At 41.6% G+C, this 17875-nt stretch overlaps 1 protein-coding gene across 1 annotated transcript; it reads right to left on the reverse strand.

Annotated features, from left to right (window-relative positions):
- Positions 1-4287: 4287 nt before the first annotated feature.
- On the reverse strand, positions 4288-17310 carry SMPDL3A (sphingomyelin phosphodiesterase acid like 3A). Its single transcript, XM_075708097.1, has 8 exons — positions 17199-17310; positions 15378-15591; positions 13742-13886; positions 10627-10723; positions 9186-9364; positions 7825-8005; positions 5763-5887; positions 4288-4599 (listed from the first exon to the last, which is right to left on the reverse strand). The coding sequence occupies exons 1-8, from the start codon at positions 17308-17310 to the stop codon at positions 4288-4290; spliced, it is 1365 nt and encodes a 454-aa protein (XP_075564212.1).
- Positions 17311-17875: the final 565 nt, after the last annotated feature.

Consider the following 17875-nt stretch of genomic DNA (forward strand, 5'->3'; position numbering starts at 1 on the left):
CAACTATCTTGTTTAAACAGTTACAGTCCCTTTCTTCATTGACATTGTCATAGTTCCTGTTGACCGGGCATGAGAGGGACTTCCACGAGGTTTTATTCTTAGACCGATGTGACAACTCACCTTCTTGAGATGTCTTTTTTTGTTTCCACAAAGGGAACTTACATGACGGTGTTAAACTAGATACTTATCCTTGAAGATCCTACATGCTCATCATTTGTCCACACCGGAAATGGACCACAAGGGACTACGTGTACTTAGTTACCTATTTCTGTCTTTAGACAATTTAAGTTCACCACCTCAATTTTACTAACAGTATGTTCACTTCACTCACTGCCCATCTCCTCCAGTCATTTCAATTTCTTCAGACTAGCAAATGAAAACCAATAGAAATTATGAGATCACATCCAGAAACTACTGAGTGCCCCAATCTAAAGCAATTAACATTGGCCTCTGGGTGCACCTTCACTTTAGTTTGGCTCAGGAGCAGACCTTTGAACAGAGTTTACTGATTATCCCCACTTACTGTGCTTTTATTCATGTTGCAGAGTGCTCTTGGACAGTGCTCTTTCAGATGCAATGCCATTGGCAGCTGCACTTCAAGGGTACATCTAACATCCTCCAACTGCTAATGAAATGTGCAGCAGTCACTTCAGCTTCTCAGCACCAACTCTCCTGTTAAAAAAGGCACTTCTATTAGGCTGCAGTACCTCTTAATGTAGACATAAGCTCAGAAAATTAACTCCAGGACAGAATTAAAGCACAGAAACTATTTGGAAGGAGACACCAGCCTGCTTAGGGATAGATCTTTGGTTTCCATCTCATCCCTTTTTTGCTGGTTAGCTGAGCTGGACTCTGAGGATCCCTTCCATAGGCTCCAGTTCTTCCCTGGAGGTGGGCTGAGACCTGTACCTACCACAGGGTTCAGGATCCATCAAGTTACATGGCCTCTAGGAGCCAGCAACCATTTAATACCCAGAGAAAGTGTACTACATGGCAGTACTGCTACAAAGAAGTATCAGTACTTCCTTCAAAAACTACTTACCTTCAAAAACTAGAAGGTAAATCCTAGAATATTTGCGAAGTTACTCTCCTTGTTTATACGCCTCAATTTAATTGTAGATAAATGAAAAGCTTTTTACTCCACTAGGTGGTGTAATTTGTCTTTCTGTCAAATGTGGCCTTACAAATGTTCCCCCTAATCCTTCATTCCACATGGGGCCACAAAATACCATACAAAAAAGTGAAACAGGAATCTGGTCTACAGGAGTCATCAACTTTATCAGGTCGTCTTTCTTTGGCATTTTTTATGATTCCTTAAAAAATCTTCTGTCAGGAAAGGATAACTCACCTTTGGAACACTCCTAGATCCATGAAGGAATAAAGCAGGAACCTGAAACAAAAATACAATGGTCGCCCTCTATTTCCCCTTACACCAACGTGCCATCTAAGCTGTTCATGTGATTCATCTCAAGTTTTTTACAGTGCAACATTCCTAGAAGCTCTCTCCTTGGTTTATGTCAGAGTTACAAGATGATGCAGTCAAACATACTCCTGGATCTTTCTTGCCCAATTATGCTTGCACTTGCATGAGTAGTTACATATAGGAGAAGCAGAGAATGCTAGCCTGCCTAACAGGATGTATCTTGCAGGATATACCTTGGCTAAATGTAACCCTGGTGGATATATCCCTCTGGCTGAAACAAAAACAACCTGCTTGGCTGATGCCATCCAATTCTCAGCTTCAACTGAAGTCCAGATTAAAAAAAAAAAAAAAAGCATGTCTGGATCATAGCTTGCTACTTAAGACATTTGTAGGTGTTTATTTGTTCAAGCTCACTAAATAACATCTACTGACACACATACAAAAAAAAAAAAAAAACCTAGGAAGCAAGATGCCCAACAACCTATCAGCAGCACACCATTCTTCCTAGGGTTCTGTAGCTACTGATCTGTTACATGGTTCAGCTCTCCATAAAGTTCAGCAATAAAGAAGTCCTCAAGCTGCATCAGGGGAGGTTTAGATTGGATATTAGGAAAAAATTCTTCACAGAAAGAGTGGTCAAGCATTGGAACAGGCTGCCCAGAGAGGTGGTGGAGTCACCATCCCTGGAGGTGTTCAAAAAACGGGCAGACGTGGCACTTTGGGACATGGTTTAGTGGGCATGGTGGTGTTGGGTTGATGGCTGGACTGATGATCTTAGAGATCCTTTCCAACCTTAATGATTCCTAGTTTTTACTTTCATTAAAAAATAATCCAGCCACCAAGCCAGGAGGCGTGGGGTTGCTACTCTACCCTTAACTGGTTTAGTGGTGGACTTCGTAGTGTTAGGTTAATGGTTGGACTGGATGATCTTAAAGGTCTTTTCCAAGCTAAACGATTCTATGATTCTATTATTAATGGAAGAATACAACTCGATAATTTTTATAGTGTTTCCAAAATGTCTTGTAGGTATTATGCTTAAATGGAAGTCATAGAACTCACAGAAACAAACCAGTATGGGGAAAGAGACAGTTGTTCAAAGCACAAGACTGAACTAAACAAAACCCATCTGGCAAATTGGAGGAAGACCAGCTATCCTATCAGCTGCAATTACCCGTATGCTATCCACCCACAACTTTGCTTGCTTGCCCTTGGAGAACAGATACTGGTAACACAGGCATTTTTTAATGAACAAACCCATGAGAAACCAAATCAAGAAACATATCCAACACAGACGGAATCATCAGCTTTCAGCACTGAAACTTTCTGGTACTTCCTCACAGTCTGCACAGAACCCATGTTAACTCAGGTTATTTACATATCCTGATACATTCAAGATTAGCCAGAGCAGATAGCTCTAAAGAGTTTACCTCTCCAAGCACAGAATTTAAAATACAGGACCCCCTACTGTGCATTATTAATGGCATTTCGAAACATTAGTGCCACTGGAGGATTTGTTTCTGAATGCAAATTTAGCAAACCAACCATTTCCTCTGTGGATGATTGATGCATGAAAAATCTGAGGTATCTGCATCTGCAGTTGTGAATACTACATACTTAGAAAATTTGTCCGGAAATATTCTGCTAAGTATGTCAAGCTTGGGTAGAAGCAAAACCAGAAAATTCCTCAACAGCTACAGTGAAGGCTTTAGTCTCATGAAAATAAACAGTTAGCATTGGATTTGTCTTACAACCACTCCTACAGCTCCAGTTACTCTGGAATAATATTATCTAGAGAAGGGTCTGTATGGTATTGCATTGACCAAAGGTTCCATAAGTACAGCTCTTGATGTGACAGAAAAATGGGTAAAGGTCCTTCTTGGTTATACACACTAGATAAACAGCCTTCTTAATATTATCATCTTGTGCACACATTTAATCACACAAAGAGGAAGAAGTGGTCTGTGCAACTGTAAATTCATACATGTGATAATCTTCACATTAAGTATGATTCTATGACTCTATTAGACTGCTCTATGAAAAAGAAACCCGGGAAACACCATGACAAGTGCATGTTCAGCTGTGCTGCACAGAGAATGTATGTGCTATGTCTAATTGGTGATGTTGATCAATTTAAACCTGATTTCTGGTCTGCTGCAAAATATCATACCAGGAGACCACTTGATAGCAGTACCAATGCACATAGCTCTATCATAAGAAAAAAGCACTTTGCACTGGGCAAACACACACATTCTGAGAAAATACATTAAGTATTTACAGGATGGAGGTTTGTGATCCATTAAGTCACTTTCATGCTGTCGTTTGAATATGCCCCTGAACAGAGGTGGGTTTAAGGGGTTAAGAAAGAAAAGGAAACTTGGCACAGGGAGATACCTAATGCTGGCATCGCCATCAACAACATAACTGCACTCCACTCTCAGCAAATGTGGGTTTTGCAGACTTCAGTTTGCAAATTGTGACAGCAGGTGGTTGAAACCTGCCCCCATACAAATCCCATGCCTGAAATGGCATTGCCTACCTTTACACACCCTGAGAAAAGAGACTTGGATTTCCAAAGAACTGAGTAACGTCTATTCCCGCATACTGGGATGCCTGTTACAGAGGGCACAGGACACTTGAAACAACAGCAAAGTATCTGGTCACTATTACATAGCCAATAGACTTTTATTTAGATGTGGAAGGAAACCATGTTCACAAGAAGAAAGATCTAGGGAGATTTATTGCTCCCCTGAAATTCAGAGAAGTCTCACAGGCTCCCTGTCAGCATTGAGTGCTCGAGCAAAAGGATGAGCAGGTTCTTTAAATCACAGGCTAAAGTCAATATCAGCATAAATTGCACGAAGACTTCATCTCCACGCTGCTTCCCGATTGAGACAATCTGTGTATGAGGAGTAATCCAAATATTGAATTGCACATATTTGGCAGGTCTTGCACCCCTCTTCACAGACAATGGTTTTGTCATAACTCACAATGAAGTTACTGTAATACTGTTCAAACAGTGTGCTGTGTGGCACAGACAACTGCTTGGCCATTTCATATAGGCTTTCTGGCTTCAAGTCTTCAATGCCATAAGCTTTAGTGAGGATGTATTCTAATTTCCAGTTCGATTCATTTTTCTTGTTGGCATCTCTGAGGTCCAAATAAAACTGCCAAAGATCCTACAGTTAAAAAAAAAAAAAAGAAAGAAAAAATAGGCACGCCTGTATTGCTTTCTTCCCTGCTTCATTAAGTCTCTAGAGTGATATATTGATTAGGAAGCTGTCACCCCTCATTATTCACAACTGAGTAGAAGGTCACGTCCTACCCCAAGAGCTGGGCTTACACCCAAAGCTGGTACTTGCAGTGCAGTAATGGTGGGGGGATGGGGAAGAGGAGAAAAAGGAGCCACAAAAAGCAGCAGCAGAACTGTTAAGAGGTGTTTCCTGTCCAAACTGTAAACCAGACTCCACTATCCTCACCTCTGCTTTAAGGAATGGGGCAAAAGGGCGAGATCCAGAAGTTTCTTTTCTGCGGGCACTGCTTGAGGGGTGGAATGAACAGAAAAAGAACGGCCCAGGGAGAATTTAAGGGAAAGGGAGAAATGGAGATGCAGGAGTGAGATCTGCACAAGAAAGGCGCAGCCTCTATTAGCATAGGTCTCCAGAGAGAAACCCCAGTCCCAGTCAAGCTGCACGATGCTTTGTCACTGAACTCAGCGAGGTCAAGATTTTACCCTGAATTACAGAGAGAATATGCGAGTCATTCAGAGCCAAAATAATTATACAGGATTCACTTTATCTCCAAAAATCACATGAGACTACAGAAGTATTCTACTTCTTTCCTTCTAAATTTATCTATAATTTCCCATAACAAGTATGAACTCTATATAGGAAGGTGCATGATTACAAAAGACATCACATGGTTAAAAGTGCTTTTCTTCCTCTGCTCTTCTACACCCTTTAGAAGCATTTCATGGACTTTATCCCAAAGCTCAGGCATTCACTAGCAAACAACATTGGTATGTAAACAAGCCCAGGATTTAGGTGGACCTTTTTCACCATTGCAGAGCTCCCTGCAAGTAGTTTTGGATTCTGCCCAGAAAATTTCTAACTGTCTTTGATTCTACAATGTAACAGCATTCCAGAATAGGAAGTACTGGGTAGTCCTGCAGGCACTGAGAGACTGACCAAGTTCTCTTTCAGATTTCCTTTGCCCAGGAAGTAAAATAAGAGTAAGCACCAAAGTTCCACCGGTAGCCATAATACCACACAGGCTGACTCACTGTAATTTTTAATGACACTATATTTAAAGTCTTAAAGAATGCTTTAAAATCTTTACTTACCAGCAAGCTATAATCAAGAAGATCATATTGATACAATCTGACACCAGGGTTATTGGACTCCATTTGCCATACATTCTTTACTGGGGTTACAGCAGGTGCCACGAACAAGGAATTTACTGGCTTTTCTGCAGGAAGAGGGAAGGTGAGGAAACAGTTTCCTTTCAGTCATTTCTTTCTTAAATGAATGTTTTTGTAGAGAACTAACAGAGCAAGAACCAGAGTGACTGGCTTAGGTACATTAGCATTTTTCTTTCCGTCAATTAGTTATAGCACTGTGAACTCCTTCTATACTTCCACTGGACAGATCTGTGTAAAATACCACACTACACATTCCAGCGTGTACCAGTTAAGTTTGTCTATACTAGAGGCTTCCCACCAATTCAACTACCTGTGCAAAATGGTCTTGCCTATATGTAAGGTCTCCGCATTTTGCGTATTTCTACTGAAGAAACATTAAAAACTTTTAGTTGCTGTCTCCATGCTGTATTTTACATGTTACTTTATGGGGGTTTTTTGCTTTATGTATTTATGATGTTATTAGAAGCACCAGGGTATTATCACCTGACCCTGACTTCACTCATCTAGACTAGCCCAGCACCTAGTATGTGAACACTGATCTTTACGGAAACTGAAACATGAGGATGTACATGGATTTTAATTAGACAGAATATGCAGGTAAGTATATCGAGAGGTTCTCTGTGGAACGAAAAAGAAGCCCTAACTATGCCTTTCTCTGACAACATCACAGCAGTGAAATCACAAGGTCAGTCTCCACATATAAGCAGAAGCTTTGAAAGCTTGGAAATCAGTAGATTCTTCTGGAGAAGATAAAACTGACCTCTGCATCTTCAGTACACTGATGTTGGCTACAATATTACAGTTATCTCAAATTCTCTGGAATTTTGTCAAGAGGACAATGGAACAAATAGAAGACAGCCTAAAATTGTACAGATAAACACAAACTGTATTGAGCTACATGCAATTTCACTGTTAAATTTTGTCAAAAGATGCAAAATTATTAAAATAATTTGGAAGCAGTTACTTGCACATGCAAACTGTAATGAGAAGGCACCAAGATCAGTCTGTCCTCAGTGAAATTTGCACTAGAGGTGATGATTTCATGCACAAATGGGACAAGGTACAAAAATATGTAGGTATAAGACTGCCTTGACTGCCATTTTAAAAAAATATAAAAAGCCATTTCTTTCACTAGGGCTAGATTCCTTTTTACTGGAGATTAATTCCATGATAATGCGATGTAAACAGTGAATGATTTAGAATACTGTTACCCCAGTCAGCATTTTGGTCATTGCTTTTATGAGTTCATGTAAAACATAGATAAAGAGCCAATTAATATTTGGTTATTTTACATAAACCAAAGCAATGGACCTCTTGCTGTTCTATGGTACACACACAAATATTTAACCAGTTACTTGTTAGAGATGTTAGAGTGCTCCATATGGCCACGCCCATGCTTAAAACTACGCGTTTCAAAGCAATAAACAACATTTTCAAACCCGGGTGCTTTTCTTGAAGGGAAATTAGCTGATCTAAGATGCAACAGGCAGAGACTTTCTTTCCCCTGCCTCCTGCTTACCCTTATCTTAATTAACTTTGAAGCAGCAGGGAACTCAGCAGAGAGGCACAGTAATGATGCAGGAAACACAAGAACATAGAGCATGTCTAGTTGGCCTGAGAACATTCTCTTTGACACATTACACAATAGCAACTGGCTAGTATAATTTGCCCATGTCACTGAGAGAGTGGAAAGACTAGAAATTCTTGTCTAGGCATAAGCATTCATTAAAAAAAAAAAAAAACCAGGAAACTTGGGGAGTCTTTTCTGACTCCAACAAAAAAGACAGTCTGCCTTGAAAGGTTCTCTTCGGAAAAAAAAACTGGAAGTGTGTGAGGTTTGAACTCTTGTAGATAAATAGCAGTATTTCCCAATTTCCCTTTTCAATTATTTATAACAGAGGCTGACTAGTAAGAACATGCAAGACAGTATTAATTTGCTTTTAAGCAAGAAGAAAAAGATGAAGGATTCAACAAGCATCATTACCTTCTTCATCCAGGAGGACCATGATACTATCTCTATGCGTATGTCCAAAAAACTGCCCCGCAATCACACTACTGTATTTGCGAAAAATCTTTACCAGTCTCTCATTGTAATACTCCCTGATAGCTGTAGTATTCCTTGCATATGGCAAGTATCCTATTGGTACATGTCCTATTATATATACCTAAGGAATTAGATACAGAAATCACAATTAGCACCTTCACTTGAAACTTAGACTTCTAGCTGTAACTTAGCATTATAACAAAACTGTGGTGACCGTTTCTATCTTAGAAATGGCATTCTGAAAGCTATAAATCACGAGAGTTTTGTTACACAAAATACAAACAGTAAGAATGTTTAAATTCATAATGAGAAAATAAAATACATTTGTTTTTTAGTGAATTCAGTATATTCTTGGGAAAAAAGTTCCGATAAATCTATGTGTGATTCTAGGCCAAAGGAAAATGTGGTCAATTCTTTGTAATGAAAAGATAAGCTACTAGGGCAAGACTTATGATTTGGCATCTCAAGGGGATAGTAAGAAAAACTTATGTTAGAATATTACAGAGCCTGCATAGTCAGAGAGTCACCAGAAACATGAAGAACTGGTTAAAACCCCTCTGTCTGAGGTCGAGACTTGGTTCCCACTGCACACACTAATATGCTGCAGGGTTTTATGAGGAAGGGAGATCTCTCCTTTCTCCCGACTATAACATTTTTAAAATTACAACACTGTAGCAAAATGTAAATATGTTTCAAATTAAACACTTTTTTCTGGTCAGATGATGATCCAATCCCCGCACCAATCAATCAAACACAAGCCAACAATTTGTAACCTCACTTCAAAACCTGAGTATTATATGACAATTTATTATAACACTCAAATCACAGCAATTGCCGCAGCTTGGCTAAGTTTTGTGGTTGACAACCTCCTTTCTAATTTCTATTTTTGATACTTGTAATTACATAAAAATGTAAATGAAATATGCTAGCTTTTGTCTCAGGCCGAAGGTGCACATTTTAAAATTAAAGGCTATGAGTAAAAAGAGTCAGAAACAAAAGTGAGAGTATGCTCATCCTGACTTCTGCGGTATTTTACATAGTAGGAAAGAAAAGGTATTTTACTGTATAATTTGAGAAACTGCATTCCACTGTTTCATTAATTGTTGTAGTATAATGTGCATATTCAAGGAAGATTATTAAAAAATGAAATTGCGATTTTGCAGTATCTTTGGCAGCATTAATATTCTTCTAGAATCGTGTTTATATTTTCATTGTCTCTACTTCTTATTTCTTTAATTTCTTTTTTTTTTTTTCCAAAGTTTAAACAAATAACACTGATGGGTTCTCTTCACAGCTCCTACCTTTTCCTTCTTTTGTGAAGAGGTTTCTAGTATTCCCTCCAGCCAGGCAAACTGGTTGGCTGGGTCAGTGATATTCACAGTTACATAGTTGGGGCTGTAATATAAATTTGTGTTCAGACTGATTATCCTGAGTGGTTGAGGACTATCACTGGATTCAAACAGCTGTGTGTAGAAGCCACCTGTGAACATAAGACAAACATCACCTGAAAAATGAAAGACTTCAAAGCACAACTTTAGAATAAAAGTACAGCACTGACAAAATACCCAGCCTTACTCTAACAAAATAGAATATGGCATGTTTATTCAAGCCATGCATCACCTTATCACAACAGAACATCTTAAAAATCTGTTTTTAGCAACATTTTAGTCGGAAAAGTTGCCACTGAATTTTTTTATGAATTCTTGCCCGTAATTGCCTTTCTGTTTATTTGACAGTTTTCAGATGCAATTATCAAACTGACACGCAAGAAGTGCCCTGTAACATTTCTTCCACGCAGAGAGATGCAGTAATTGTTAAAAAGTCCACATTTCTTGAAATACTGCAAACATATAAGTTCCTCCAGGAAGAACTGTTGAGTTTAGTAGCCTTGTACTTTGAAAGTCATTTAACTTCAGACTGGAATATGATGTAAAGCAAAGATCACGTTTTTCAATCCAAGCTCCTAGAACTCTCCATGGCATACAGAGCTTCTTCAACGGGTGCAATTTCATAGTTCATGGACTTCAGTGGAGCCATGGCAACAGAGTTATAACAATATACCTTTAACTTAAGGGCTGCCCTTTGAGTTTTATTTTTCCCATTAGAGTTTCTACTTCCACTCTTACCCAGAGTTCCTTCTCATTCAAGCCACAAAAACACAAATTATACTTCCAAATCCCTAGTATTTGAGTGGATTGGAAATTGGGTTGAACTTTTCAGTCCTTTGCTAAAAAGAAAAATCATGGTTAGGATACCAATATTCTCCCAGTTTAGTAAGCTGGACACAAATATGATGCAATTAACAGTATAGCCACCAAGACTATGAGCTATCATAATTTGAACAAATATGTGCCTATTCAATATGCTCTGAAATACATACAGTATCCAAACAGAAACAACATTTCATCAATTTTTTACAACCAAATTTAAGTCGTCTTGTGCATCATACGCTTTTATCTAAAAAGTATTATGATGTCTTGAAGGCAATAAGATATTTCACATGTATTGGTAGAAAGCCAATAATAGCGTACATGTTCCAAGAAACAATAATTATTGCATCATAAGAGAATAAATGTACCCTGAAGATAAGCATTGCTATTCAAAAAGACAAGTAACTTCTTCCAGGAGAAGCATTACAGATGATCCATTGCACTGATTCATCCTACGAGGCTTAGCTAAACAAATGGGACAAATCTATAGAAACATTAGTTCTCTACGCCCTAGCTTTACCATGCCTCTTACCTTTTCTGAAGGTATTGATTGCTTCATCTGTTAGCCAAGGTTTCCAGAAATCTGCTACAGCATTGTAAACTTCACTGGTAGTTACAGGAAGCTGATCCTGTGAGAGAGCAGAACCTGCCTAAGTCTTAGCATTCAGACACACAGACAAAAAAAATCACTAAATTATCCCACCTGACCTCTCACATAACACGTAAGTGTATCCAGTCATCACTAGGAGGAACTCAAGAAAGGAAAAAAAAACTTCTGAACATCAGTATTGCTGATCAGGAACAAATGCCTGAACTTAGTCAGAAATGACTGCATGGCCTTGTTAATCCATTGATAAACTAATGCCAGAAATATTTCAAGCCTTAGGAGCACAGCAGAGTGGAAAACCAAACATTCCATAAAATTAATAAATATATAAACTGAAAATTCAAAGTCTAAAAATAAAGTCTCTTGGAGGAAAAGCTTGAACATAAGCTTCTTTTACAGAAGGTGAATTTTTCAAGCAACTTGGGGTTCATAGCAGCTCCCCAAAATTCCACTACAGCCCTCAGAAACATTCTGGTGAAATTCACAAATATTTCCATGGTATCCTGTAGTTCTAGTAACAAAGCATTTAAAATGTAAAAGAAAAGTTTTGTCAATGTTTTCTCCCACTGGTTCTAATTAGGACTGTAGCACTCTTCAGTCTGAGCCAAGCAATGTCCCAGTGCCACAGCCTGGTAAGAGCCATGCTCTCATCTAACCCTGACAGGAAGAACCCTGCCTGTCCTTGCCTTTCCTAAAATATCTGCTTGAATTCTTGGGGCTAGAAGAAAAAAAACAGAGGTCGAAAAATAGGAACAGTATTACAGTGCATGTTTTCTTAAACATAAAATTTGACCTTTCTCATATCTTTGAAACTAAACCTACGTTATTAGAGGCTTAGGCACTAAGTCTCTGTCTAGGAGTAGTGCAATCAGAAGCGTGTTCAGACATTTGTTGCTTCACTGCACAGATACCAGTTATTAAGAAAGCTTTAAGCCATAACAGTTCAGCCAGAGTTAACAAGTCACTAACAGATACAGCAAAACCTGATCTCAGATAAGAGGCCATCTTATGGGCTGAAGGTGGTTTGGACCCAGGCAAGGCAGTGCTCTGTGAACTTGTGGATTAGACAGCAGCTCGGGAATTTGTTTTAAGCAGGCACAAGGATGTGAAACAAGTAAGATTATGCAGAAAGACCGAGGTCACAATACACAGTCCGAAAGGTACCCCAATGCTTGATTAATCCGAGTAGTATTTTTAATAGGCTCTGCAAGAAAAATCACCCAAGACCGTTAAATTGTTAAGATGGACAAGTCAGAACAAAACAGAGAGCAATAAAGTTCTTCGGTGCATGGTCGGCGCGCAGCTTTCACGCTTGCTCTGGAACAGCCTACAGTGTGTGGCTTGCTCCACACTGCTTCCAGTCTATGGGACATATGCCAAGCATGTCCATATGAAAAACAGAAACGTCAGCAACATTAAAAAAAAAAAAATCCAACAACCTGAAATGACCCCATAGCGGGGAATTTCTGATCCCATGGTCTTTTTCAAACAGCAACAGAAAAGTGTGTCAGTTCTGCACATTGGTGAAGCCTGCCATTCAAAAGCAAAGTATCACAGAAACACTCCTGTGTGGTTTTGTGCAGAGAGAACTACAACAGTTATTCCAATTAGCAGCCTGCTTCAAAATATTATTTGCTGCCTGTCTGCCCCTCCTGACCATCTTTTTTCTATCTTCAGATAGAGCAAAATAAAATATTTGTTGGACAAACAAAACTCGTATTTGTCGGAAAAGTCACTACACTCTTTGTCTACGTATAGTTTTATTTCTTCTACATCAAAGACGACTGCTGAATGACAACCAGTCTCTGTTAAGCCTTTTTAAAAAACAAAACAAAATGAAAACAAAACACTGAGTGAGACTGCAGTTGAGGTGTTATTTATCAAAATACTTTACCAGTGATTTCTGGCGAACCAACCTGGCCCCCTGTCAGTGCATATGACAAGCTGAAGCTATACTACCAGAGTAAGAACACAAGAGACTGAAGTCCCAGCTTGGTTTGGGCACTCACATTTCCAAGATGTTTAGCTCTTACTTTGTCTCTCATATTTCCCTTTCCCCTCTCCTAGCACCTCTGTTACTCCCTGATGTGGGAATCACTAACTCCAGCAATGATACAGGCAATGATACAATCACCTACTACACCAAGATACACCCTGATAGGCCTAATGAATAACACAGAAAGCTGGAATAAAAGTCTTTGGGGGTATGAAGGAGTGTTACTGAATTCCCATTAGGCATTTCAAACAAAATATTTTAGCTGACCTTCCGATCCCCTCAGATCCAATGACAGAATTTGCTTCTCAGTCCTGTGTGCTGCCAGATCAACCCACGATTTGCTTTAAAGGACACATGAAGCAACTGTTTACTTTTGAGCTATGCCAAGAACAATATTCGCAGAACACCAAAAGTAAAAAAGCACTGTCCTCAGCTGCAATGGCGCACATACCCATTAAATCATCAATGCAAATATTTCTAAGTGTCAAATAAGGAAAGAAAAAAAAAGACATACTTTTAATAATAGTGGCAAAACTGTGGGAACGTTACCAAAATTCTACCATTAGTCTGATAAAAAAAATCCAGTGATGTCAGCAGACAGATTTCCCGTAGGCCTTTCAGTATGTCTTGAATCTTGCCACGAGCTCACAGATCCATTAAAGATATCATTTCTGTTAGATTAAGTTATTGTACACACATGCATGACTTACAGAGCAAGAAAAAAAAAAGTGTGTATTAATTGTGATGAGATCTGGTGGTTCTAAGCCATGCGGAATGATTAGCTGTAAATTTGCATGACCTCAGGCAACGTACAGATTTTACCTGGCATCAACATTTGCTTGGGTAACTTAACACAGAGACAGAGATGTACTTTCTGTTCTTGATTGGAACTATTTACAATTTTAAATGCTCCTTGGAGAATTGTAGAATACTGTTTCCAGAATAACAGTTACACAAACTTAACTCTTACTTTTCACACCTACTTTGTGAGGGGTTAGGAACACACTCAGTATGATATATAAACAAATTTCTAACTTGTCTTACCTGTGGCCAGTAGTCATGATTGCCCAAGGCCGGGAAAACCTGAAGATCTGGAAAGAAATTACGAATTGTAGAACTCATATTGCCGATGATGCTAATCACCAACTTTGTTGAGAGTTCTTTTACAGGAACATGAGGAGGGCTATCTCTGAAAAAGGACAAGGCTTTATTAACAAAGGTTTATTAGCAACATAAGGAAAGGCAAAAAAATCTGCAGACACATCTACATTCTAGCATGCAATACTACTATAGACTCTTTAAGTAAAAATCATAGCATTGCCTGAAAGACTCTCTGCAAAGAATTTAAAAAAAAAAAAAGTAGACTAATGTTTATCCCATGATTCACATTTATCATAACTAAGTTTTCTTAGAAATTAAATTAATTCAACTCCATCACTTTGAGCTACTGTGCAGTTTGGGTTATATATCTTCCATCATCTGCACAACCTTGTAAGTTTATTTTTCCCCTTTTAACAACATCCTGTTGAAAATTAAGTACAAGGAAGTGAAATAAATTAATCACTTGTTTTTACATATTTGTATTTCTTAACACCCCTCCCCCAGCAAAATTAAGTGACATAACATATATAACCTTTCCAGCAAAAGACCCCATCATTGATAAACAAGCTAGTTCTCACAAACATTCAAAGATACTAGTCTCTTTGATAAATTATCCATTGATGTATACCATAAAAAATTACGTGATGGTAGAATGGAGAATTTTGCTATGGCAGAGGGGTAAATTAATGCTATCTTTTATGAATACCTAGAAAGTAACAGGGCATGGTACTATCAAGCTGCTCATATGCCTCCCTTTCACACTTCTTTCTCCAGTCCCACTGCTAAGGCATGCAAAGCCTCACAGATAACACCTGTGAGAGAGAGTATTATTATGCCCATTTTCTAATAAGGAACATTGGCACAGAAAAAGTAAACGTTTTACTCAACAGGGAATGCACATATCCAAAATAATGCAATGAGGGACTGTGAAACCACACTTTCTTTAGAAGCACATGCAGCTATGAGTGATAGTAATGAAGAGAGAGACAGCAGCATCTGCGACACTGTTATCCTCCCCCCCCACTAGCCCCTGACCCAGAATTCATACAGGCACTGAACCTGAATGGCAACTTTATACACTTTAAAAAAAAAATGCATAAGCTATAGTATTGCTTGATTCTAGTTACCTCTTACAGAACCAAATAAAATACAGTCAAAGGGTATCTTCTACAAAGGGATGCACTTTAGATTTAATGACCTTAAGACCTACAAAATCCAGTACCTCCCATAATAATTCATTCCAGTCAGTTATTCCTCTGACCATTCTTTTTGCTTTTTCCGCTTCCCACCCTCCCCGCACCATTTCTATTAACTTAGACTAATACAGTCATGTGGTAAACATCCAAATGAACAGTCCAACAATAACCAGAAATGATGAGAGACACCAAAATCTGTTCCTGAGGCCTTGTATTCTCACTCAGTCTCCCACTTACAAGCCATTTGGGCAACTACAGGGACTATTTAAAAGTAGCAGTTGTGAGACAGTAAACTCAGATCTGTTGGTGCAAATATAAACTTGTGAATTACTGCACTAGGTATCCAGCTGTTAAAAGCTTTAACTGCAGACTTGAACACTTACCCTGTCCAAATCATGAATGAAGCCTGCTGTTCTGAATCCTTCATGAATGCAAATGCTGACAAAATAAGTTGATATGGAGAATCACACAAAAAATCTCCAAAAGGGCCTGGGTTGGAGGCATTGGCTCCTTTGGAAGAAGAACAAACTTTGGTGCGATCAGGGGTAATGTGGTAAGTCGGATCTAAATGTAGGTCAGATACATGCCAGAACTGCCCTGTTTTCAGAAAACAAAGATTAAAGAAAATGCATTATTTGCAGTTGAACTGGATGTACATGGGTAATGCCAAGTTTGCTCCAGTTTGTCTACTGCTATTCCTCTTTCAAGTTTTGAAAAGGAGAACAGATTTAGCAAATTGTTGATTAACCTGTCTGGTAAGTATGGGTGAGTTCTGCATTCCTGACAAGAGTCCTTCAAGTAGTCTGCTTAGAAAAACTGAAATCAGAAGTAGAGGCATAGGTTTACGCTATTCAGCAGAAAAAAAATGGAGGTTGATAGGGACTAGAAAATCAGCTCCTTTTCATTAATAGCAATCTGGAAACTGGAGAGTAGAGGAGGCGATAGAAGGACTTCTCCACTCCACCACGTGAAAAGAGAGGGAGTTGCATTTTAATTATTTTTCCAACCCCAGCGGGCCTGATTGGAAGCTACTATAAAAGATCACAGTCTAGAAAGAAAGGCAAGACACAGCATGTGTGCAAAAATTTCAAAGCTCTTCTCCCCAGCAGCGGCAGTAGCAGAGACCGGGCTTCTCAGCAGAGAAGTGTGTCAGCCTTACCTACTCACTGCTTTCCAGGCTGACACATTCTCAGCCACTGCTACTTAGCACTGCACGGAAAAAGGAGCTGAGAAGTACAGGAATATGGTGAACAAGATGAATTAAGCTTGTATTAGACTACCAGCCTTCCAGTTTCATGTAGAAGAAGAGTGAATTTCTTTCTGTCAGTTGAAAAGCTCTAGGGAAAGGCACATGTGTATCTGGGGTAGTGGCTGTGAAACTGGGACAGATGTAAACTGATTTTTCCCAAGGTCACATGCTCACTCTGTGGCAGAGCAGGCAGCACGCGACTGGACCCCGTGGAGTTTTATTTCAAGAAGCAAAGACCAGCAGCGATCTTCGAAATCTGCAACACTGTGACTCCTACCAACAGGAGACCAAGAAACGCTTGGACACCGCTGCGTGTTTGGTCCAAGGCACGTTATGAGTCGCAGGCAACGAAAATCCTGTGGAAACCCACTTCAGAGCACTCACCTGCATACACTACCATACCGCAGGTCATGCCGGGCAGAGCATATGTGCGTTTGCTGACAGGACGGAAACCAAATTTAATGTTTGCAGTGCCTCATGACACCGGGCCAAAGGCAGGGCAGGGCTCACCTTAGCTGCCACCGTCCGGAGCGCCAGCTTACCCTGGCTAACTAAATATAAACCCCATTTAGCCCCCCCGCCCCGTACCTGAAGAGCGATGTATTTACTTGGCTAAAAGTCACATGAAGTTGAAGCCGGTTGGGACAGGGAATACCACTGCAGGGCGGGCAACAGCGAGAAGGGCAGGGAAAGGAGGTGCAAGAGGGGCGCGGGTACCCCGGGCCTGCCCCGCCGCCGGTCCCCGGCCCTGGCAGCGCGGAGGGGCGGGCGGCGCCCCCCGGCCGGGCCCCCCTCAGCCGGGGAAGCACCGCGGGCCGCGGCAGCCGCCCGGGGCCGGGCTGCCCCTCACCCCCCTCCCCCCCGTCCTCCCCCGGGCGGGCCCAGCCGAGCCCCTGCCCGCCGCCCCCCTGCGCAGGGGCGGCCCCGCTCGGCCGCTGTCCCCCGGCGGACTCACCCACAGCGGAGCGGGGCTGCGGACCGGCCGGCGCCGCCTCCAGCGCGGAGCAGAGCAGCAGCAGCGCCAGGCCCGGGGCCAAGCGGGCGGCGCGTCCCCCCCGCTGCTCCATGTTGGCCGTGCCGGGAGCGCCCGGCCCGCCGACGGCTGCTCATGCGACCGCCCCGGCGCGGAGGAAAGGGGCGAGCCCAGGGCGGCTTGTGCAAGCCCCGGCCCTTTCGCTGCCTCCCCGGGGCTGCCGGAAGCCGCCACCGCGCCCCGCCCGCACGACCGGGGACCAAAAGCCGCCCCTGGCCGGGGGCCCCCGCTCGCTGCCGGGCGGCGGCGGCCGAGGGGGGCGGCGGGGCCAGCTGCCGTCGCCTCAGCCGGCCGTGCCGGGCTGACCTTCAGCAGGTGCCGCCGCCGGCTCAGGGCTGAGGCGCTGAGGACCTCGCAGGAGGCAGCCTGGCCGCGGGCAGGGCCGCGCTCACGGCACCGGCAGATTTGAGGCGGCCTGGAAGGCAGGTGAGGCGGGCAGCGGGAAGGCGGGAGCCCCTGCCCCGCTCGGCCGGTGGCCTGTGGCGCCCGGCGGGCCTGTCCCTTCGAGCCCTGGGCTCCCAGCAAGGGCTGACGGCTCTCCGAAACGGGGAAAAACCTTCCCCCGTCCAGAGCCAGCCGCGGCCCCGCCGGTGCTACCG

Source organism: Pelecanus crispus, chromosome 3, assembly GCF_030463565.1.
Source record: "Pelecanus crispus isolate bPelCri1 chromosome 3, bPelCri1.pri, whole genome shotgun sequence".
In the NCBI taxonomy this organism is placed as follows: Eukaryota; Metazoa; Chordata; class Aves; order Pelecaniformes; family Pelecanidae; genus Pelecanus; species Pelecanus crispus.